This window comes from Sinocyclocheilus grahami, unplaced genomic scaffold, assembly GCF_001515645.1.
Source record: "Sinocyclocheilus grahami isolate Dianchi unplaced genomic scaffold, SAMN03320097.WGS_v1.1 scaffold680.1, whole genome shotgun sequence".
NCBI classification, from domain to species: domain Eukaryota; kingdom Metazoa; phylum Chordata; class Actinopteri; order Cypriniformes; family Cyprinidae; genus Sinocyclocheilus; species Sinocyclocheilus grahami.
This window is the reverse complement of record NW_015505859.1, coordinates 515,712-540,790: the sequence shown is the minus strand read 5'-3', so window position 1 is coordinate 540,790 and position 25,079 is coordinate 515,712. Positions and strand designations below refer to the sequence as shown.

The following is a 25,079-nucleotide window of genomic DNA, read 5'->3' as shown; positions in this document are numbered from 1 at the left end:
TATATATATATATGTGTGTGTGTGTGTGTTTTGTTTTTTGTGCAAATTATTTATTCTATTCCCACTAATCTCATTAATACTTTCATTTCAAATTCTTACATTTGATCTATAAATTCAATTGACACTGAAAAATACAACTGCATTAAATAATTATTATGAGATTATCTTAAATATTTTTTAATATACAAACAAGAAATTATGGTGTAAATGATACTTTTCAACTAAATTAAAACACCAGTTGGTGCCTGTAGTGAGCGTTTAATGAGTGAGTCATTGAATCGTTCATTCAAACGATTCATTCAAACGGCAGATTCATCAGATGTTTATGCATGGGCTAATGAAACTTTGACTCAACCGATTCGTTCAAAACACGGAATCAATCAGCAATGAATTGGCTGTTGCTGTGAGGTGCGCTGTGTTTCCGCCTAAAATTTAAGTGACCTAATATTATTGTATTTGCTTATTGAACTGTTTATAGAACTATTAAACAGTCGTAATGGTGAAAACGTTGTGTGATGTTGCCTAACTAATTGTATTTTAAATATAAAAACTTTCCATTTTGAATCTTTACCTCAGGATGCTGAGTTTCGTAGTGTTGCGCGTTTTGATTTCTTCTGGAGAGGCTGCGGCAGCCTCGCCTCAGCAGCGCAGCCTTATACTGTCAATAGATGCTTTATATACATTAGATACCCACTATTCGCCACTTACTCTAAATGTAATAAAATCAGAATAATATTGCGTTTTGGTGTTTACATAGTTATTTTTTGTTTCTGATGTTTTAATCATGTTACTTGTCTGGCATTAATGAAGAGTTAATGTCAAGCCCTGGAGTCTATAACGTTAAGTGCCGGGGCTCAGCCCCAGACGGCCCGACCCAATTTAAACCCTGGTCTTATGTAGCATGATGCTACAGTGTGCATGAATGGTCACATAACACGCGCTTTCGGTCTTGAAGTATGAACGGACATCTGCATATGATTGGAACTCTACACAGCTCCCGCGCTACTCTCCATTGGAAATGAATGACTTTCGGTCTGTCATTTGTCGGAGATAGTGGAAAGCCGGCTTGAAACGCAGTGGAAATGCCAGTAAGACGAGGATCGTTTTCATTTTAAAACAAAAACGCACCAGTGTAAATGTAGCCTTACGGGGGCTGGGATGCATTCACACTAAATACTCACGTGTGAGCCACATCTCTGAGTGTGGTGCGTGACGCGGACCGACTGTACAGACCTATCGGTGTATTAGGCTATCACGAGCAGACTGCTCCGTACGTTTTCGCATCGCTCTCATGGATGTCAAACACTGATCGATCTGCGCCTCACTGACGTTGATGAGATTAACCCCTTAGGTATCGAAATTTGGTACCGAACGACAAGACGTTTTTCAATACTCAATGGTATCGAGGCAATTCAGTCGGTGCCTAAAAAGTATCGAACTCGATACCCAGCCCTAGCCGTCACACAGGCTTGGTCCACCTTGATGCGGATGCGTCCATGAAGGGGTCTCATTCTGAGCAGGCCCAACTGAAGTACCGGTGCTGCAGAGGCCATGAGGCCCAGCATCTTTTGAAACTTTTTGAGAGGGTAGGAGGCTCAAATTTTGAAGGAAGCTGCGAGCTGCTGTATGGCCAGTGCATGGTCTGGCGTGACTATCGCCCTCATGGTAACTGAGTCGAAAACTGCCCCCAGGAAGGAATTTCGCTGGCTGGGGGACAGAGAGCTCTTGGCAAAATTGATCCTGAATCCCAGTCGCTCTAAGTGGCTGAGGAGGAGGGGCCTGTGGGCTATTAGCTCGGCCTCTAACTGTGCTAAAACGAGCCAGTCGTCGAGGTAATTCAGGATACAGATTCCCATCTGTCTCAGAGGGGAGAGGGCCGCATCCATGCACTTCGTAAAAGTGCGAGGAGCCAGAGACAGCCCAAAGGGCAGGACCATGTATTGATAAGCCACTCCCTCGAAGGCGAATCTCAAGAATTGTCTGTGATGGGGGGCTATCTGGATGTGAAAGTAAGCATCTTTCAGATCCAGCGAAAAGAACCAGTCCCCTGGGCGGATTTGCGAGAGGATCTGCTTCAGTGTAGTCATTCTGAATGGCCGTTTCATGAGGGCACGGTTCAGCTGTCTGAGATCGAGGATGGGCCGCAGGCCGCCATCCTTTTTGGGGACGAGGAAGTAACAGTTGTAGAAGCCTGACTCGCTCTCAGCTGGTGGAACTGTTTCTACGGCTCCTTTTGCCAGCAAATTCTTTACCTCGGCTCGCAGAATGTGAGCGTTCCTGCTGTGCACTGAGGTGGAGACCACGCTGTTGAACCGCGGGGGTCTTCGAGCGTATTGAAGTGAATAACCTTGTTCTATAATCCCCAGAACCCAATGAGACACTCCGGGGATGGCCCGCCAGGCCTCGGCCCGTGTGACAAGGGGTTGGATTAATTCGGGTGGGAGTCGCCATGCGGGGACTCGACACTCATGATAACTGGAAGAGAAAATTTGCTCTCTTTTTGAAATTTTTTTTTTCTCACTATCACTGCGGATATGTGTGAGGGCGCTTTTAAAATGGGCCCGTGATTCACAACAATTTCTGGAACAAACATACTGCCTTTGCCCCTTCCTCTTCCTTTCCAGCGGATCAGGACGCCACTGGGGGCGCAGGGTCCAAGTTCAGCTTGGGCCGGGGTCCTTGGCGCTTTGGTAAGGGATAGCGTCTGGCCGAGCGGGAGCGCTGTAGGGGCTCAGGATTTTGAGCAGGCTGAGCGGGCGACGGCGCAGCTTTAGCTGGTTGCTGTGCTGGAGCAGGCTTGGGGCGACTGGTGGCCATTGCAGAGCTGTAACGTTTCGGCAAGAAGTGTCGCATGGCCTGGGACAACTTCTGAGCCACGGTGAATTGCTCTGCAAATCCCTCGGTCCAAACAGCCCTGTAGGGGAGACCAGGGAGTTGAGGAAGGGAACCTTGTCAGCCTCCTTAATCTCAGTGAGGTTTAGCCATAAGTGATTGGTCAGGTCCTGACTCATCTATGGCCTGGAGGAGTTTGGCCTGAAAGACCTGAAGCACAGCCATGGAGTGTAGAGCTGAGGCGGACTGCCCAGCAGAGGAATACGCTCGTCCAGCGAGGGCAGAAGTCATCCTGCAGGGTTTGGAGGGGTGAGCGACCTTCGCTTTCCATCCAATGGCAGTGGGCGGGCAAAGGTGCGCAGCCACTGCCTCGTTGAGAGGAGGCATCCTCTCGTAACCCTTTACTTCAGTGCGATCCACTGAGGAGAGAGCAGAAGAAGAGTTAGAGCGAAGGCTTCGTAAGCTCATCATGGACCTCCAGGAAAAACGGAGAGGCTCGCTGATGAGGGGCCTGGCGGCACCCCGGCAGGAACCATTCCTTCGCTTTCCATCCAATGGCAGTGGGCGGGCAAAGGTGCGCAGCCACTGCCTCGTTGAGAGGAGGCATCCTCTCGTAACCCTTTACTTCAGTGCGATCCACTGAGGAGAGAGCAGAAGAAGAGTTAGAGCGAAGGCTTCGTAAGCTCATCATGGACCTCCAGGAAAAAACGGAGAGGCTCGCTGATGAGGGGCCTGGCGGCACCCCGGCAGGAACCATTCGGCTACGAGTGGGCTCCTCTGGCGTAGACCACTCCAATCCCAGTTCCTCAACTGCGGAAAAGTTCGGCATCCATCCCTGGCTTAGAGTCACTAGGCCTGGCAGACGATGAAGGGGCGGAGTCAGCAATAGAGCCCGACATCACCTCCGCGTCTGATGCTATTAGAGACATGCTGTCATCTAATAGCTCGTTCTCTACGGGACCGAACGAGACCATGTCGCTCGCATAAGCCGAGAGATGCTGGTCTGCGTGCTCAAAGAGAACGGGAGAAGCCTCTCTGCTTGGCGGGGGCGAAGTGCGCGAGATCTGGGCTGGCGCGAGCTCGTTCATGGCCGAGCGCTTAGTCCCTTTGCCCCGCTGTTTTTTCCTCACAGATCCCTGCGAGGATAAAAACGGGAGGGCGCGAGGGGCGGATTCGCTCTCTAAAAAGAAAGCGATCCGAGCGCGCAGAGTGGTGAGACTCATGTTCACACAATGTGAACAATCCATCTTTTTTTTGTTCCCAATAAATATTGCTCTTATTGCACTAATATATATTTATATAAATTATACCATGCAGTAGCCATATGCTACCATTCAAAAGTTTGAGGTCAGTTAGATTTTTATTAAAGAAAGTAATACTTTTATTCAGCAAGGATGCATTCAATTGATCAAAAATGACAGTAAAGACATTTGTAATGTTATAAAAGATTTCTATTTCAAATAAAAAGAAAAGCACTAAGCAGCACAACGTTTTTTTCAACATTGATAATAAGAAATACAAAAGATTTATTTCAAATAAATGCTATTTTTGTACTTTTTATTGACCAAAATTTCAGAAAAAAAAAATTTTTCACCAAAAATATTAAGCAACACAGTTGTTTTCAGCATTAATAATCAGAAATGTTTCTTGAGCAGTAAATCAGCATAGAATGATTTCTGAAGCATCATGTGACACTGAAGACTGGAGCGATGATGCTGAAAAATCAGCACAGGAATAAAATCAATTTTTAAGCATATTCAAAAAGAAAACTGTTATTTTAAATTGTAATAATATTTCACAATATTACTGATTTTACTGGAATAATTTTGATCAGAGAAATACAGCTTTGGTGTGCATAAGAGACTTCTTACTGACCCCAAATGTTTTAACGGTAGTGTGTATTTAAAATCTTTTTCTGTCCCGCCTCTCACCCCATATTTTTCTGCATATTTGCAGGTACGTGTCTGCTCTGACCACGCCGGCGCATCTATCTCCGGTGGACTTTCACTCCTCACTGCCCCCGCAGGTGCCTACCTTTCAGATCACCACGCCCAACGCCAACCATGCCCTCTCCCTGCCGCCCGCCGCCTCTGCCATCGCCATGGCGGCCTACTCGCCCGACGATGACCAGCCCCTCCTGCACCGCTACCGCCGATCCCGACGCCCATATTACATGGCGGAGAGCACGGGCTCCCTCCCGTCCAGCCCGTACCGCTTTGTGGATGATGAGGATTATGAGACCACACAGGAGTACATGTCCTCCCGAGAGCAGCCGAAGAAGAGCAGCAGTGGCCGCCGTTGGCACAGAAGGTCGCGGGTCAACGGCCACGTGTCACAGCGTACGCCGGGCCCCAGGAACTACAGCTCTCAAAGCTGCCTGTCGGACAGTGAGTGGGAGGACGATGTGGTTGGCGACCTTGGCCATGGCGAGAGCACGCCGTTTCTCAGTATGCAGAACATGAATGCCACAGAACCGGCCACCATCTACCGACCCAACAACACGCGGACTTTCAGCAACATGGGACGCTCGGGCTCCCGTGGCAACGTGCAGGCCAACAAACTGTCGCAGTCGCGGTCCAGACCAGACAATGCACCCCTTTAAAAAAGAACAATAAGAGCAAGGACGAACAAACTTGCATAGGCGTGAAAAACAAATGATATGCTATAGACCTGCACCTATGAGAAATATTTTTTATTTTGTATAACAGACAGATATTCTAAACAAATGAAATATTTATTTTCATTTCAGCAAAAATTGTCTACTAGCTAGCAGCAAAGACTTTTTTTATAGGGGAAAACTATTTATATGTAATTCCTTTTTTTTTTTTATTTACAGCATTACTAAGAAGAATTACGTGCCAATTTTTTCACAAGCTAGAAATAGAATAATATTGTGGTGCCTTTTGCTGTTTGCCGACGAGGGAGGTTCAGTTGAATTTTTGTAGCCTTTCTTAAAAACAGACTCTTGGGTTTTATAGACATGTTTTCCTGTTTTTTCTTTGTTCGTTAGTTTCATTTCTTCAGGATCTCCCCATTTGAACTGTGATATTATTCAGACACCATGCAATATCGAATCACTTCTGTGTAAGGTGTTTGTTTACATGAGTAGGATTCACGCGCACACATAACCGACGTTAAATCGCATCGGATGCCGATTCGTTCGAGCATCCGAGTGCCGACTTTAGTTTCTACGTTCTACGTTTTCTTTTCTCTCAACTGGTTGTTGTATATTGTTTCCATGGAAACAGAGGTACGCAGGAGTTCACAGGGCATGACGCTGGGTCGCAGTATCGGCCCTGGTGTTCAGGGTTCTCAAAACGGTGGTCTGTGCGTCCAATGAATGTGTTTACACTTCTGTCTGTGTGCGTGAGAGTACCGTTGAACCTCAGTGTATACGTACGTGTCTTTGTGTACGCAGTTTCGTGCGAGAACGCATTTCGTTCGTGCGTTCGCATTGTGTTTGTCTTCAGGTTAACGTTTCGAGCGCGTGTGCGTGTTGTGAGTTTAGACGTGCGCCTGTGTGTATACGTATGCTTGTACTCTTTTTAGGATGTTGGCTTTGTCGAAAGGGAGCTCTATTACGTCACCAGGTTATCGCTAAATGGTTAAACCCCCTAGTGGTGACACGAGCTCATTGCACTGTAACCTTCCTTCGTTCCTTGTGTAGTCATTGGCCTGCGGAGGAACCAATCCAGCCTGATTCTAGCCTACACGGACCTACATCTCTCTCCCACACCTTCCCATTCCTATGCCAGCAGCTTTAAGCCGCACTGTGTCTCAGGACTTTTCATTGAAATCTGCATTGCCCATAAAACAGATTCATTACTGCCCGTCGTGTCTGCATCATGCTGGGAAGACGATGAAGAACGATACGACCAGATGTGTTTGTCTCCGAAATGCTCCATGTTTTGTTGGTTGTCCTTCATTTTGTTTTAGTGGGGTCGTTCCCAGTCCACACTCTCTCTTTTTGACACATCTGTATACAAGTTGGAGACTTGCTCGAAGCAATGCGTGTTCGGCTACTAGACGTGCTACTTTAGGTGGATTATGAAGTGTTAAACCCTACTTCCAGAGTCCAGCAACCTACAACTACATTTGAAAAGATAAACCCACCACCCACACACTAACACCTTGACACACATGCAAATGCACACACTTACACAAACACAGACACTGACACACATGCTCAAGATTCATTCTGTGTGCACACAGTCGTTTAAAGCACCGCTTGTCTCACCGATTGATTTTCTTCCTGTCTTTCTGTCTCTTCTGTTCTTCCTCTCTGCCTGTAAAGGCGTCCCTCCCTCTGCATGTTCTAGTGGTTCAGATAGATGGGTGCATGGTAACCGCAGCAACTGAGTCGTATTCACACGGTGAAAGTGTAGTTTTCATTTGACATTCAGCAATAAGTCCCCTTTTTTCATGTTCATTCTTGACTTGGAATATGCTAGAAATTTTTGCAAGTTTTCTCAAAAAATAATACTTGTAAAAAAATTTAATAAAATCAAACTACTTGTTCATATGGAAAAAATAAATATGAATTCCTACCATTTTAAAAAATGAATTCATCAGAATGTATGTCTGTTTCTTGGCATGATATATATATGTCTTTATAATAAGAAAATGTTTTCAGGGGAAGAGCAGTTTATTCTTTCTTTGACAGAGTTGTATCAAGGATGCAACCAAATTTTCAATTTTAGTGGGGACTGGAGGAAAAAACTTGACAACTAGCCACTGAAAAACGTATAGTGATCAACAACTAATTTTAATATCAGACAGTATACATCTTCCTCTGTCTCTATGGTGGTAACAGGTCTGGATAATATCATGAGAAATCAACTTTTCCTTCATATTTAGAGATAAAGGTGCTTGAAAAGTACTGTGAAGTCTTCAATCCGAAAAGAGCGAAACTAATTTGCAAAAAATGTTTGACATCAGATGAATGCATTGAACACATGCAAAGAGTACACTTACATAACGTTATGGGTAACACTTTACAGTAAGGTCACATTAGGTAACATTAGTGCATTAACTAAAATTAACTATCAATGAGCAATACATTTGTTACTGTATTTATTTATATATTTAACATTCATTAACTTTATTGTTAATGTTACCTCACTTCCATTATATAACGTAAACAGATACAACTTTTGATTTAAAAAATGTATTAGTAAATGTTGAAATTAACATTAACTAAGATTAATAAATGCTTTAGAAGTATTTTTTCATTGTTAGTTCATGTTAAATAATGCAGTTAACTAGTGGTAACTAATATGACATTATGACGGAAAAAAATAAGTTAATATTTGCAACCATTTTAATTCTTTCAGCTGAACATTATTTCATAATTGGATTTAGTTAGCAGACACAATTAGTGGCTTTGGGAGTTATTTAAAAAATGAAGTGTCAATTTCTTTTTTTAACATTTAAAACATGAAACAATCCGAAAAGAGCGAAACTAATTTGCAAAAAATGTTTGACATCAGATGAATGCATTGAACACATGCAAAGAGTACACTTACATAACGTTATGGGTAACACTTTACAGTAAGGTCACATTAGGTAACATTAGTGCATTAACTAAAATTAACTATCAATGAGCAATACATTTGTTACTGTATTTATTTATATATTTAACATTCATTAACTTTATTGTTAATGTTACCTCACTTCCATTATATAACGTAAACAGATACAACTTTTGATTTAAAAAATGTATTAGTAAATGTTGAAATTAACATTAACTAAGATTAATAAATGCTTTAGAAGTATTTTTTCATTGTTAGTTCATGTTAAATAATGCAGTTAACTAGTGGTAACTAATATGACATTATGACGGGAAAAAATAAGTTAATATTTGCAACCATTTTAATTCTTTCAGCTGAACATTATTTCATAATTGGATTTAGTTAGCAGACACAATTAGTGGCTTTGGGAGTTATTTAAAAAAAGGAAGTGTCAATTTCTTTTTTTAACATTTAAAACATGAAATATCTTTCAAATATAGTAGGTATAATCTTTTTCTTAAAATAATAGCACAATTTTTTATGTAGTAAAACAAAGATTATTTAAGTACGTTTTACAAGAAAACACTACTTTCTACTTCACAATTTAACATTTAATTTAATGTTACTTGCTGTTTCTTTGTAACTGGTTGTGAAATTTTCTTGCAATTTCTGAATGAAAATTGTTTTTTTGTTTTTTTCAGTGTACTTTCAGTGCAACTTTCAGTAGTAAGAGTACGGCTTAGATGTTAAAAACCATATAATGAAGCAAGAGAGAAACACAAAGTTCTGTTACTAACCCTAACTTAACCAGCTCGACTTGTCTGACCAAGACTCTGTCAAGGATTGGTTCTTCTAGTGGTGCTAAAATCTTTAAAAATGCTTGGAATGGAACACATTTATCAACAAGCAACCTGAAGACAAAGAGTTTGTGGACGAGCTGCCAGGGGAGAAGATGAGACCGTTTTAAACAGTGAGCTCATATTAATATCATCACCACACTGATGAAATACTTGATTATATTCTAGATTCTAATCAACAGTGATGCTGATATTGCTTTGTAATGCTCCCTGAAGGGAGTAGCTTGTTATCTGTGGGGCTTTCAAATGAAAATGCAGCACAGTGACAACTCACCATACTTGTCAAACAACAAGTCTAAGTGAATGAAACTACAAAATACAAAAGTGGATGTGTGTATATGTATACTGATAATAAATAGGGGACAACAGAGCTTAGTGTTAGATTTTTATTGAATTTTAATATTTATTTAATTTATTAAATGACCTTGTTTCCACCTGTTTTTATTATTACCTTTATTTAACCATGAAAATGATTCCGTGAGATTAAATAATCTATACAGACTATCTATACAATATTCACTAGAGTAAAAAGTGTGACAACTAGCCCCGATCTCCTCTCTATTACGTCTTTCATCGCAAATGAGTATCGTGGGCGTGGCCTCAAGCGCGCACAGCACACCTGAATGGCCATTCACAGCCGAAGTCATTTGAGCCCTCCACAGTGTACGAGCAACAGGTGAATGCGAGTTTACTTTAAAACAGATTATTTGATCCCCTGCTGATTTTGTGCGTTTGCCCACTTACAAAGAAATGAAGGGTCTGTAATTTTTGGTAGGTTTATTTTAACGTATAGAGACAGAATACCAACCAAATAAATCCAGAAAAAACACATTATATAAAGGTTAGAAATTGATTTGCATTTCACTGTAACACAGTACTTATCAGAGAGAGAGAGAGAATTAATATAGAATTTGAATTCATCTCATGAACCTTTATTGGAATTGTGGAATAGATGCCGATGCAAGGTTATAGTCTCTCATACCATAATATTTGAACTTAAGCTCTCAAACTGATCAAATTGCCCAGTTTATCAGCAGTATGATCGTGTGGTTCATTATGGCTCTCTCATCCTCTGAAAAACTGCTTTTACCTCCTTTCCTCTGGACCGTGACTTTTGTTTTTGCTGTGCAGCTCATTTGGCCTCTTCTGCGTTGCCTTGGTAACCTGCTGGTCAGTGGAGGTGATGTAAAGCCAGAGGACACTCGTCTCCTCGCCGCGCTGTGTGTCTTTAGTCAGGTTTACCTTCACCCTCATCCTGCTCTGTCCAGAGAGAGCCTGTGGGCGCTCAACAACCTCACTGGTGAGCAGGACGTTAGCATGCATGTGCTCAAATTGGTTTGCACCCTAATTATTCATCCCAGTTAAAGCTCAAAATTAAATGAACTTGTGTTTATTGGAGAGAACACCATTCTCACAATTATGGCTGTGATGCACTGTCTTATGTTTTTTTCAGCTGGCTCCAGTGGGTTCTGCTCTGGCCTGCTGCTCCTTAATATGGTTCCCATATTAATCCGATTTCTGTCTTTCTCTAAAGGAATTAACTCAATGGTGAGGAACCAGCATGCATGTATATACATCAAGCTAACATACCTATACTTTTGGGCCATGACCCACTATGAGGTGTATGACCTTACACCGACCCATATTAAAGTATTTAAAGAAAACATACTTGAAAAATGTTTGAGAAGAATTTACTCTCCTGTTCAAAAGTTTGGGGTGTTATGATTTTTTTGTAAAATAAAAGAATATTTAAGTGACAGTAAAGACATTTATAATGTTATAAAATATTTTTATTTCAAATAAATGCTGCTCTTTTAAACTTCATTAAAGCATCCTGAAAAAATGTATCAACGTTTCCACAGAAATATTAAGCAGCACATCTGCACACACTTTCAACATTGATAATAATAATAACAATAATAATAAAAGTTTTTTTTTGTAAAATAAAAGAATATTTAAGTGACAGTAAAGACATTTATAATGTTATAAAATATTTTTATTTCAAATAAATGCTGCTCTTTTAAACTTCATTAAAGCATCCTGAAAAAATGTATCAACGTTTCCACAGAAATATTAAGCAGCACATCTGTTTTCAACATTGATAATAATAACAATAATAATAAAAGTTTTTTGAACAGTCACGTTTGTATATATATATATATATATATATACACGTATATTCGATTAACATATTTTTCATTTGTAGAAATATTTCTTACTTTTTTTCTAATACTTGTTTGACTGTATTTACTTAATATTATGTTGTTTCTGTCATAGTAAATCACTGCTGATAGATAACTTGTATTTACTGCATTGTTTTTAAAAAGGTTTATATTCCTGCTGCTGCAATTCTACTATACTCATATTCTTTCACATCGCATTCACATGTACTTTTTGGTAAAATAATCACAGCTAAATCTCAGTTCTCACACAATTATTATTGTTTGTATAAGGCACTGAGAGTTCTGGGTAATATCGCCCATCATGGCACAGAATATTGTGTTGGTTTGACACAAGCAGGGCTGCTGACCGCCCTCTGTGCCACACTCAAGATGGCCGAGCCAGAGGTGGTCACCCTGAGCCTGGAAGTGCTGTACATGCTGGTGTCCAGCTGCCCACAGGTGAATGAGACCTTTTAAGAAACCATTCTCACTTAAAATAGGATTGCGACGTTATTATAGTTTTTATTCATATTTTTTCAGTTTTCATTTAAAATATTTTCCCATTTCATTATAATTTGAAACTTTTAGTAATTTTGTTGTGTATTTTTATCATTTATCATAATTTTACTTAAAAACAAAAATGTTTAGTTTTACATTTAGTTAATGATAATAACTCTGCACTTCATTTTACATTGATCTTTGTAAGAAACTTAATGGCAGACTTACTTAGAATCACTCAACGAGCAAATTTAATGTAAGTCCTGCTTGTAACAGGTGGTGGAGGAGTTTATGAGGTTAAATGGTGTTCCTCTGCTGGAAGCCATTCTGTACAACAGTGAAGGAGAGCAACGTGTCAGAGCTGCCTACCTTCTCGATCATCACTTCCCTTCTTTCTCTGAGGTCAATATTGCATTTACCTGCTTATATTTATGGACATAGTATATGTGCGGAATCACCATAATCAATCTTCTCATTCTTTTTTGTTTTGTTTAAAGGTGGAGAGCTTTTCATCATAACACATCCAATGACAGAATTGCAAAGATTACTCTTTGCAAAGATTTTCTGTTTTCTTCAAAGCAAACTGAATGGACTTTTCTGAATTGTACAGAAAATAAATACCTTTTTTTACTGCACATGTGAAGCATGTTCATGTGTTTTTGCTACCTGCTGATCCGACTGACCCTTGGATGCACAGAACAGCATTTTAATGGTTTGTATAGTGAATATATCTGAATGTTGCCATTTCTTCAAAAGTCACTAGGAGTTCCACAAGCCTCACATGTGACAACAGCACAAACATAAATACCGTTTACACTTTAAGTATGTTGAATGGTAAAAACATACATGTCTAAATTGTTTGCAATCCTAAAACAGTCAATGTTTATTTAGGATGATATTTATTCTGAAGGTAATCCACTATTTCTCTTAAATACATAAAAGTAAAAAATATTTTATTTTATGCCTTAGAATAATTAATATCTAGTTCTCTCTCAAATTTACAGTTGTATTGTTGCAATATCATTATATTATTAATGTAAATAAAGGGTAACCCAATGGAAACGGGTAAACAGCTGCTGTATGTCTGATATGAAACACATTCATGTAACAGCGCCGGTTAAGCGTTATAAGCAGCAGGACATGACAGCAGACCTGTGCGTGTCCGTGAATGAAGGTGACGCCGTTATTTGTGTTTAATCCGCTGATTTGTCTCACTAATGAGATTTACAGCGCGTTTGAGCAGTGTGTGCTAAGCTTTGTTGTTGTTGTTTTTAGCATTGCAGCTAAGCTAATAGCATGAGTCGAGTGGAAAGTGCATTAGAGTGTCACATAAACTGATGAAACGCTACAAGACATTTGTCAGGCGGTTAAATAAACTATTTGTGGACGTTTTAAGAGCGTGTCCTATTTGGGATGGAAATACACTTAAGATTATTAATGAACAATTACGTTTGGTTTCAGTTTCACTGGCTGTGTCTCAAAACTAGTGAGCTGACTATATACTGTAGACAGCATTTTTGGGCTCATTTGTTCTGAGACAGCAGTGTTTTGCGCCTAAAGGTACTGTCTAGCTGCTCACTAGATTTTAACAGCTGCCAGGTTTATTATTTATTAGTCATAGATTCCTGTTGGACTTGCTGTCCATGTTTATGATAATGTAGATGTTGGATAGGAAACACGTGCATTACACTGTTATGTGCTCCTGGTTGTTCACACAATGACAGTAAAATCCTGATAAATCCACATTGTGGGGACCAAACTTGATTAATAATGTCTACACATAATAACTATAAATAAGTCTAGGGTTTAAATTGTAGTGATTAGATCAATAATTAGATCAATTCAAGAACTTCAGATGTCAAAGAGTGGCCTAAACTATTGTATAAAAGTGTGTGTGTGTGTGTGTGTGATCTCCTGCAGAGCTGCTGACCAGCTGCACTTCAGTGGGCTCCTGCTGAGCGGTATGTAGTCACAACAAAACACAACATGCATTCAACATGTAAAGCTTCAGTCAAACAAAACATGCATTCATCATGATAAAACCTTACTCAAACAAAATGTGCATTCAGCATGATAAAGCTTTAAGCTAAAACAACATGCATTGAACACGATCAAGCTTCGTCCAATCACAGCAGGCATTCAACATGATAAAGTTTCATCCAAACACAACATGCATTCAGTGCGCTAAAACTTAAACACAACACAATAAGCCTCACCCAGACAGTACACATGCTGAAACTGCAGCAAAACACAGGATGCATTGAATGTGCTGAAACTGCAGCAAAATCTAAAACAAAACATCCAAAAAACTCATGTTTATACCGATAATAATCCTCATTACGAACATATCTCAACCTTTGTTTAGATTCTCATCTATATTATAATTTATTTCTACTGGAGCATCATGCAGTTGGAGGCTCATCTTCGTCTCTCTCAGGGTTGTTTGTGGTTCTGTAAAAGTTCTCAGCGGCTGTTCTCACTCTGTACTGCACGCAGGTACGCACGACCAAACTTTATTTATGTTGAATACAGATTAAATGTTTTCATTTCAGCAATAAACATACATTGAGCTTCCAAAACCAAAATGGTTTAGCTCAAATGCTTAAAACAAGTTTGAGTCCCTGTGTTTTTATATCTCTGTATACTATGTATACTATACGTTATGGAAGCCCATTTTTGCCACAGAATAAAATGTAAAAAAGGTAACTGTAACTTCTTATCTCTTAAATCTGACTTTTGTAAGAATTGTGAGACATAAACTCGTAATTGCATGAAAAAAGTCAGAATATTTTTAAATTCTGACTTTATATCTAGAAAAGAGTTGCAGTTATCTTTTTGTGACAGAAACAGGCTTTTATAACACATCACTGCAACAAAGTAAATTTCTTAGTGTATATATATATATATAATAACTGAGTTTATACTTAAAACAATAAAAAAATCTGTCAATGGTGTAAAAGAAAAATAAACTGAATTTAAAAAATGTATTTTTTTAAGCTATCTGAATGTGAGCTGATATTCTTTGAAATGTTAACTATTAGTGCTGATCCAGAACAATTATGTAAATATATCCTTCAGCGCTGATGTCTAAAGACCAGAATATTACAGAGACACAATTGTTGAATTTACATAATTTGACATAATTGTTCAATCTGTTTTTGACTTATTGTTCTAATCAGGCTGTTATCATTCAGTGCGCTAAAACTTAAACACAACACAATAAGCCTCACCCAGACAGTACACATGCTGAAACTGCAGCAAAACACAGGATGCATTGAATGTGCTGAAACTGCAGCAAAATCTAAAACAAAACATCCAAAAAACTCATGTTTATACCGATAATAATCCTCATTACGAACATATCTCAACCTTTGTTTAGATTCTCATCTATATTATAATTTATTTCTACTGGAGCATCATGCAGTTGGAGGCTCATCTTCGTCTCTCTCAGGGTTGTTTGTGGTTCTGTAAAAGTTCTCAGCGGCTGTTCTCACTCTGTACTGCACGCAGGTACGCACGACCAAACTTTATTTATGTTGAATACAGATTAAATGTTTTCATTTCAGCAATAAACATACATTGAGCTTCCAAAACCAAAATGGTTTAGCTCAAATGCTTAAAACAAGTTTGAGTCCCTGTGTTTTTATATCTCTGTATACTATGTATACTATACGTTATGGAAGCCCATTTTTGCCACAGAATAAAATGTAAAAAAGGTAACTGTAACTTCTTATCTCTTAAATCTGACTTTTGTAAGAATTGTGAGACATAAACTCGTAATTGCATGAAAAAAGTCAGAATATTTTTAAATTCTGACTTTATATCTAGAAAAGAGTTGCAGTTATCTTTTTGTGACAGAAGCAGGCTTTTATAACACATCACTGCAAAAAAGTAAATTTCTTAGTGTATATATATATATATATATAATAACTGAGTTTATACTTAAAACAATAAAAAAATCTGTCAATGGTGTAAAAGAAAAATAAACTGAATTTAAAAAATGTATTTTTTAAGCTATCTGAATGTGAGCTGATATTCTTTGAAATGTTAACTATTAGTGCTGATCCAGAACAATTATGTAAATATATCCTTCAGCGCTGATGTCTAAAGACCAGAATATTATAGAGACACAATTGTTGAATTTACATAATTTGACATAATTGTTCAATCTGTTTTTGACTTATTGTTCTAATCAGGCTGTTATATTAGTTAACATGAAAAGTTATTTTGTAAATTATCATCAAGGGCATGAGATTATGAGAATTGGCTGCAGTTATTTATTATTTTTGTAGAGTAACTGTTATTGTAGAGTTTTATGAATCTTGTCATCATGAAGACTTGTCTTGAAGTGTTGAGAAATGATTTGTTTTCATTGTCTCTTATTCTGTTTATAGGTCATCAACCAATTACTATGAACTTCTTGGGGTGAAATCAGATGCTACGCTGGAACAAATAAAAAATGCATTCTTCAACCAATCCAAAAAGGTTCATTTGTAGTCATTATTCTCTCATTGTAGAGTCATTTTGGTTATAGAGTCTAGTGTTACGATCACTTATATTAACCAGAACGTTATCATCCCCCAGTGTGGAAACTTTTATAGTTATCTTTATAGTTATCATTCTTGTTTTTTAACATCAGTTCAACCACTTAATTTTATTTTGATTATTCTGTCGTCTGTATGCTTGACAATGGAAGAGCAGTTAGTAATATGCATGTGATCAAAGCATTTTGAAGTTTGCATTCGTTTAATTTGTCAAAAATTTAAGCAGATCCTCAGAATTTTTCTCTGATACATAGTTTATCCTTGGTGGTTAAAAAAAGTAGCCTGAATGCATTCTGGACGATGGTATGGTTGTACAAAAATTATGCCTAGTTTTTCACCTAACCCCTAGAGGAAGCTATTCGATTGTAGCAGAGAGACTGTTGTCTGTTCCCATAGTCTTAAATTCTTAGGCACTTATTCTTGAATTGTATCCCTGATTTGTTTAGTTGTTGAGTTTACTAGGCACATTTATTTTGTTGGATAGTTTGTCAACATGTCACAAATTGAAGCAATTAAATATGTTGGTGAGACTGTATCAGGGGAAACAAACAAAAGACGTGAAACAATTATGCAGAGAGAAAAACATCTGTTTACAGATGAAGGAGGCAGAGTGACGGCAAGATAGGACCACTGCATGTTTGTGTGTGTGACAGGAGATGAGGGTACAAACCGAGGATATGGGCGCTTTGTTTCCAAGTCAGAAGCAGATAAAAGCTTTATAAGTGATGTGACTTATAGAACAAGTTAGAGTAGAAAGGTGAAAAGATCATAAAGATGAGCCTTGTGCTATTTTCTGTTCACTAAATATGAGACATGCATTAATCTGATGTTTTTTATTAATTCAATGCATTAAGGATACTAAATAATTTATGTGCATGTGTAATTCATGTTCTTTGAATTGTTTAAATTGATAAATGTATATATAAGTGTAATGTCATTGTTTTGATATGAACAAAAATGTCCGTCTTCTCATCCTCAGTTGCACCCTGACAGTGACCCATCCAATCCTGGTCTGCACAGTCAGTTTGTGCAGCTGAACGAGGCGTACAGGGTGCTGTGCAGAGAAGGGTCCAGACGAGATTATGACCTCAGGCTGAGGTACCGGAATGCTGCAGGTCCAACCTACAGATCCTCCAGCTCCACCAACAGCCCCAGGTGACTGTTAGCGCCATAATCAATCAACCTGATGTTATTAAATGGGATTTTATTGAATTAGTAAAAGTGGGCATTTTATGCCAAAATGAAAGCTATAATATTAGCATATATACTGTAGAAACCAGTGGCCTTTTAAAAAAAAACACACAGATTTGATCCCAATTTTCATGAATTTTATCCTATGTCAAAAGTGAGGAACAAATCGTCAGAAACTGACTAAAACTGACCAAACAACCACTTAGAACACCTTAGCAACTCCAAGCAGCATGCTGAAAGCCCCTCAGAACACTCGAACAACTGCATAGCAATGCCCGAGCAACCACTCAGAGTCAGAACACCTTTGCAACTGCATAGCAAGATGCTGAAAGCCTCTTAGAACACTTGAACAACTGCATAGCAACGTCCTAGCAACCACTCAGTCAGAACTCCTTAGCAACTGCATAGCAGCATGCTGAAAGCCTCTCAGAACACTTGAACAACTGCATAGCAATGCCCTAGCAACCACTCAGAGCCAGAACACCTTAGCAACTGCATAGCAAAATGCTGAAAGCCTCTCAGAACACTTGAACAACTGCATAGCAATGCCCTAGCAACCACTCAGAGCCAGAACACCTTAGCAACTGCATAGCAAGATGCTGAAAGCCTCTCAGAACACTTGAACAACTGCATAGCAATGCCCTAGCAACCACTCAGAGCCAGAACACCTTAGCAACTGCATAGCAAGATGCTGAAAGCCTCTCAGAACACTTGAACAACTGCATAGCAACGTCCTAGCAACCACTCAGTCAGAACTCCTTAGCAACTGCATAGCAGCATGCTGAAAGCCTCTCAGAACACTTGAAAAACTGCATAGCAACGCCCTAGCAACCACCCAGAGCCAGAACACCTTAGCAACTGCATAGCAGCATGCTGAAAGCCTCTCAAAACACTTGAACAACTGCATAGCAACGCCCTAGCAACCACTCAGTGTCAGAACGCCTTAGCAACTGCATAGCAACTGTCCCAAATGGAACACTTCATGTGCACTTGCGGTCTTACGGACTTACAATGGATGCCGCGTGCGTGTGTCCGTAAAGACCATGAGACCGTAGAGTGTCCCATTCGTCATTTTAGCGTACAGAAGGGTGCTCGTGAGCGCCCCCTTTGCGGCCGTTATGCGCCCTCGATCCACACTTCTGCCGAGCCGGTGCTGGGGCGAGCTCTGCAGCAGACTTCTACCCGACAGTCAAAGCGGCATTACGTCATGAAAGTGCGGACTCAGAGGAAGACTGCTAGGGTGCCATTTGGGACAGGGCCTTGCTGAAAGCCTCTCAGAACACTTGAACAACTGCATAGCAATGCCCTAGCAACCACTCAGTGTCAGAACACCTTAGCAACTGCATAGCAACTCCTTGCAACCACTCAGAACATCCTATCATCATGGTGACAAGATTTGCACAGACAAGCACCAGTCACGTTTTCTTCAGAATCAGAGTCTGGTTTACATTAATATTCTGTGTCAGCAGAAAAGTAAAGTCATTTCAAAAGAAGGTTTATACATTTTGATGTAATATTGTGAAAGCAATTTTTGTTGAATAATATGCAGTAAAAACAAATATTTTTTAAGAAATGTAATAGGTTGACTGTGATAATTTTGGGTATATGTGTTAGACTCTTCAAAATAAAGGATATTTATTGGCATTAATGGTTCTATGAAGAACCTTTAACATCCATAGAACCTTTCCAGTGCACAAAAGATTCCTAAAAGTGTTAGTTGTGTAATAATTGTGTTCTCATTAAGTTCTTTTAAGCACTGTTCACTGAGAGCCTCGAGGAGCCTAAATGGTTCTTCTGGCATCATTGCTAAAATCCCCTTTTGGAACTTTATTTTTAATTTTAATTTTTAAGAATCACATGTTAAAAAATGATTATGGTTCAGTGGCAAAATGACCAGTGTTGTATCTCTCTGTTTGTCAGTGCGGAGGCTGCAGAGAGCATGCGTTACTGGGAGCAGTTCAGACAGGCCCAGCCTCAGGAGAACACGGCTGAGGAGCGGGAAAAGAGAAAGAAACACAACATGCATTTGGTGGGCTACTGCATGCTAACCATGCTACTCAGTCTCTCCATACATTACTTTGGGTTCAGGTGAGCCCTAAAACATAACAGGCGTACATAGTATTGACAACAACATGCACAGTGTTCCAGCACCATATTTTTGTAACACACTCTGAATGATGCTGTGCTGATAAGTGAGTGTTTTGCAACTGTTTGAATGAAACGCAGAGCAAAATGTTTTCTTTTGTTCATGTGCCGGTTTTCTGATGAGTATGTGATAATGATGTTTTGTTTTTGAAACGCATTTCGTCTGTCCCAGAGCCAGACAAACCCCAGTAGTGTGTGTTCACTGGTTTCCCATAATCCCTGATGTTTAGTTATGCTTTCCAGTATCAGCTAAATGTTTTTACACCTTGATTTAGGCAACTGAGATTAAGTATCTTCTACAAACAGATGCTGCTAGGTTGAAGCGTAGCAGAAGTGCATTTAAAATGTTTTGAAAAATGACCAAATGTTTTATTGCCCTGTCAGTACCCATGTGCCCTTTTAAATGTGACCCTAAAGTTATGTGGGCACATCATGGATGTCTGTTTACTCCTCCAAATATATGTGTTGGCAGTAAATCTGTTCACCTTTGACCTCTGGGCTGGTCTGTCATGCAGGAAACTGGAAGAGGTCCATAATAACTTCATGGATGAGAAGGATATAATCATCACTGATATCTACAGCAAATCCAAAGAAAGAGCCAGGTGGGGACCGCTTTGAAGTTACACATGTTGCCTCAGGAAGCACATCAGAGGTTTTGAATACAAAAGCTGTAGTGTTTGAAACCATTAGGGGACACATTGTTAACATGTAAAGGAGAGATAAAGTAAGATGATTATTGATTCATCTCATGTTATTACAGCCTTTATGGATTTGTTCTTTATTAGCAACTTATTCGGCCCCCTAATGAGGTTGAAGTACTGAAGGTTAATGTAATTTGTAAGTCACTTTGGATAAAAAGCGTCTGCATTGGATAAAAAAAAGTTATTAGAATAATGCTAAATTGCGTGGGAACGAAATGTTATAGATCAGACATAGCAACACCCTGGCACAAGAACTCCCAAACGCTTGTCAGCCAAACCCCTGTAAAATATTTACTTGAAGCACTCCCTGAGATTTTAAGCAAATATTTCAATATTTCAGTTAATGGTTACATGACATGCAAGTGAATAGATTAGTTATTTAATCATTTTTTACCATTTTATTTTGACTTTGTAGCTGGACTTTTGGTAACACTTTATAATGGCTTTCATTAATAAATCATTAACAAACTTTATATAGTGCTTAATGGATCATTAGTTAATATTTATTTAAGAGTTACAAACGTAAGATAATGTGCTTGTTAATGTTTGCTAATAAACTTATTAAACATTAGATAATGTTCAAACAAATCATTATTTCATGTAAGTTAAAATGCTTACAAATGTCATTAAACTTTAAATTCCATTTGATCAAGCACTTATTGAAAATCTACAAATTATTTTAACAGGTGTTATAAAATGATTAAGAGCTTGTGTTAATGCACAACACTTCTGCTGCTATTGAGGTGTGATACGGGTAAGGTTAGGGACAGGTTTGGTAGTTTAGGTGGGTTTAAGAGTCGGTTAAAGGGTCAACAGTGTACAGGGGTCAATTTGATTATTATAAGGGAACACGGTTCAATCTGTTTATATCATATTGTTTTGATAAACGAACAATAAACGATAAAAGTATTTTCTTTAAAAAAAAAAGTTTTCACCTGTTTATTTATGATTCAAGGAATATCCTGTTTAATGATATACTGAAGAGTAGTATACTTAATGTGAGCGTTGAGGCAATAAAAACTTTTTTTGCACCAAAATTACAATCTGTTATGTTTTTAGCAAGCATTTAGCTAAACTTAACCAGCCACCCTTTACACAAACCTTGTCACATTAGCTAAAAGTCCAGTGCACTTAAAGTTTCGAAATATTAGTAATCGTTTATAAACGTTTACAAATGATGAATAGTTTCAACTTTAGATTGGCTACTGCAAAAACATGAACAAGTTATTAATAAATGATTAGTAAAGATGTGTGAACAGGGTAAATTCAGGTCTTTCGGGATACTTTCTACCATTGAGATGACTGCTCATAAAGGTATTAATGATTAGTAAACATTTATAAACATTTGCAAATGATGAATAGTTTCCACTTTAGATTGGGTACTGCAAAAACGTGAACTAATATTTAATAAATTATTTGTTAAAATGTGTAAATAGAGGTCTACACAACAAAGACCAATTAATGAAGATCATATGAACTGAAAGTTTACTGACATTTGTAAGCATTTTAATTTACATTAAATAATCATATGTTAATCATTAGGTAATGTTTAGTAAGTTCATTAGTAAACATTGACAAGCACATTATCTCATATTTCTAGCTATGTGGATATATATTAACTAATGATCTGTTAAGCATTATATAATGTTTGTTAATTATTTATAAAGTGTTACCGGACTTTAAAATAGATTCAAAACTCTTTTTAATTGTGATATAGTTTCAGTCAACATTACATTCACAATGTAAGGGATAATCCACGGCTAGCTGTGCATTTGATATGTAAATATCTATTATGCAATAAATGCAAATATATAAATTAAATAAACCTATTGCACGTTGCCTTCCCAGATGAATGTTAAACTCTCAGAGCATGCAGAGATGTCGTGAACTCTGAGACACTGAAAACACTGGATCATGAGTTGCTTGCATATGCACTAAACACAGTGCAGCGATTCACTGTGAAACACACACACAGACTATAGTTAAGAAATCACAGCCTTTGATTTGATAATTGCACTAAACTAGATCAGGATTATCGTGCAGCCCTGTTTATTTTAATTTTACATTTGTTATAATTATTAGCTTTTCATCAACCCCCTGCAGTTCCCTCGCAACCCCTGTTTTTGTAAACCATACCCTTGCATAATGACAGTGAGTTTTGCATGGGATAGCACATTCATATTTTCTTCAGAAATTGTAAAAAATGTATTTGATCATGCTGCTGTCTGATTTTCCTCAGAATGAACGGCTTTAAGAAGCAGCAGGAGATCTTGAGACAGAAGCACGCTGAGTTCCTGGAGAGATACAAGATCCGCAGTGATGGAGAAGATAAATAAAGCAAGGAAAAGACAGATCTAAAAGCTCATCGCACAGTTATGGAGAGAGTGCAAGTTGTGGATGGACGTTGAAGAGTAAATAGTATTTTGTGTTCATAGATTTTATGAAATTTTTTTGGGTCACAGTGTGTCAAATATGTGTCAGTTTTTTTTAGCAGAAACTTTTTTCCAGTTCTGTTCTTTCACCCAATTCCATCAGATTAAGGTCACAGAGGGTGCAAGGCAGATTATAGGCCAACATGGCTCCTCATGAGGTGTTATACACCTGTACACTTACTGTATTGTCTACATTTACAGGCGACATTGTAACTGCACCTGGAAAGGGTGTTATGGAATCATTGCATTCCTGATAAAGTAGTTCATCAAAACACTGAATACACTGTACATTGTGCACTTTGTTAAGCTCAGAGTGTCTGTGTGGGAGAGAGTTTCTCATGGAAGAATGTTATACAGATGGACAGGTCAGTGCTGTCCAGTGTGAGTTTTAATTCAGGTGCTGGTTATTTTCCAACTATATTGAATGCAACATCAAATAATCTTATCTTGAGTTTCTTTCACCCACGTAACAGATCTAGGCTGCATAACAAATGCATTTCCTACAAGTTATTTTACAGCAAGATTAAACAAGTCTCTTATCCTGAATCCAAACTCTTTGCAGACCACTGCTGTCACAAGGCATAGATCCCAAAATGAAGTATTTTTAGATATCCAAATCATTGCATTATTTGAAGAATGGAAAAGTATTTTAGGATTTGACCTTTAATGTAAATTCTTCAAAAGACATTCACTTTAAATTAGCAGAGCGCCTTCATCTTTTTATAAATCAAATATTGATTTTGTGTGAAATCACGCAAGCCTTAATGTCACTGGGTTTTGAAGTGATTAATAATTAAAGATGATATGGATCTCAGTTATGTAAAGTTTTTTATCTGCACAAATGTGTGTTTCTGTAGATTTTTGCTTTTCCACTTTTCTTACACACAACCATTTTTAATGTTTTTGAAAGAAGTCTTATGCTTACCAAGGATGCATTTATTTAATCAAAAATTCAGTAAAAAACACAATTTTAAAAAAAAAGTATATTGTGAAATTATATTACAATTTAAAGTAACTGTTTTCTATTTGAATGCATTTTAAAATGTAATTTATTCTGTGATGTCAAAGCTGAATTTCCAGCATCACTCCAGTTTTCAGTGTTTCTGATTAAGAAACATTGGTTATTATCAATGTTGATTTGTGTGTGTGTGTGTGTGTGTGTGTAAACCATGATACATTTTCGTCAGTATTTTTTTAATGAATAGAAAGTTTAAAAGAAGAGCATTTATTTGAAATACAAATCTTTTGTAGCACGATAAATGTCTTTACTGTCACTTTTGCATCAGTTTTGCATCCTTGCTGAATATAAGTATTCATTTCTTTAAAAAAAAAAAAAAAACTAAATGACCCCAAAATTTGAACAATAGCATATACTTCCAGAAGGCATTATTAGTGATGTTTGCTAAGGTAAGCAACACTTTTGCGATTGCTCATATTGTTTTTCACATTGTGGATGATAAAACAGACTGAAACTTCCCATAGACTTGCTTTGCTTGTTTATTGCCCCGCTTTTTAACTCCTCTTAGCAAACAAAAACTACTACGTCATTCCCAATTTGCAATGTTCTTTCCAGACATTCTAGAATCCACTACAGTAGACGAATGTTACAGAAGCCTCACATTACCAAAGCCTGTGCAGATGTTGACGATCTGGGCTGTTCTGTGACTCCACGTCCTGGGACTCAGTCTGATGTGGTTTACTGATACGGCATGGGCCCATATGCAGGTGCTCCTCTATGCTCAGGTCTGATCTTGGAGATACCAGTTTTCAGGAGTGAGTCAGGGACAGATTCGGGGATGATTTTTAATCTGCTTTTCTGTCTCTATAAGAACAATTTTTAAGTTTTAAAACACTTTAAGGGCACCGTCTGGAGAGTCTTCACAGAAGTACTAACGACATCGCCCACAGTTCAGCAGTATTGATGGTGAAATCTTGTGACCTTGGCCCAGTTTGTTTATTTGGACATGTGATGACTGGACCTTCTCTCCTGACCACTCTGGGCTTTCCAGAAGGCCTTTAGAGAGTTATACTCTGAAAGGGCTCTTTGCGGCTGTCAGCTTTAATGCTGTTAGTAGTCCTGGAGAGATAGAACAGCCTGCATTCCTGCAGCCCACATGAAGGGCTTTCCAGAAGGCCTTTAGAGAGTTATACTCTGAAAGGGCTCGTTGCGGCTGTCAGCTTTAATGCTGTTAGTAGTCCTGGAGAGA

The 25,079-nt window shown here is 38.4% G+C and overlaps 3 protein-coding genes across 4 annotated transcripts in view; all 3 read left to right on the top strand.

The window, feature by feature from the left end:
* Positions 1 to 6,752, top strand: part of LOC107559265 (pro-neuregulin-2, membrane-bound isoform-like) — a 48,953-nt gene extending 42,201 nt beyond the window's left edge. Inside the window, exon 9 of the mRNA XM_016243017.1 lies at positions 4,789 to 6,752. Within this exon, the coding sequence (XP_016098503.1) occupies positions 4,789 to 5,434 (646 nt within the window). The 3' untranslated portion in view covers positions 5,435 to 6,752. The remainder of the gene's footprint in view (positions 1 to 4,788) is intronic.
* A 3,381-nt stretch (positions 6,753 to 10,133) lies between these two features.
* On the top strand, positions 10,134 to 12,647 carry LOC107559278 (transmembrane and coiled-coil domain-containing protein 6-like). Its single transcript, XM_016243033.1, has 5 exons — positions 10,134 to 10,499; positions 10,653 to 10,747; positions 11,653 to 11,820; positions 12,136 to 12,261; positions 12,357 to 12,647. Exons 1-5 carry the CDS (start codon positions 10,238 to 10,240, stop codon positions 12,375 to 12,377), a joined length of 672 nt encoding a protein of 223 aa, XP_016098519.1. The 5' UTR covers positions 10,134 to 10,237; the 3' UTR covers positions 12,378 to 12,647.
* Positions 12,648 to 12,938: 291 nt separating this feature from the next.
* On the top strand, positions 12,939 to 23,743 carry LOC107559277 (dnaJ homolog subfamily C member 4-like). Of its 2 annotated transcripts, XM_016243031.1 has the most exons (8): positions 12,939 to 13,033; positions 13,780 to 13,820; positions 14,225 to 14,355; positions 16,254 to 16,344; positions 17,383 to 17,558; positions 19,515 to 19,682; positions 20,255 to 20,341; positions 22,680 to 23,743. In XM_016243031.1, the coding sequence occupies exons 3-8, from the start codon at positions 14,264 to 14,266 to the stop codon at positions 22,774 to 22,776; spliced, it is 711 nt and encodes a 236-aa protein (XP_016098517.1). In that variant the 5' UTR covers positions 12,939 to 13,033; positions 13,780 to 13,820; positions 14,225 to 14,263; the 3' UTR covers positions 22,777 to 23,743. The 2 variants fall into 2 exon arrangements, with proteins under 2 accessions (XP_016098517.1, XP_016098518.1); XM_016243032.1 differs by lacking the exons at positions 12,939 to 13,033; positions 13,780 to 13,820; positions 14,225 to 14,355 and adding an exon at positions 15,244 to 15,369.
* The last annotated feature ends 1,336 nt before the right edge of the window (positions 23,744 to 25,079 follow it).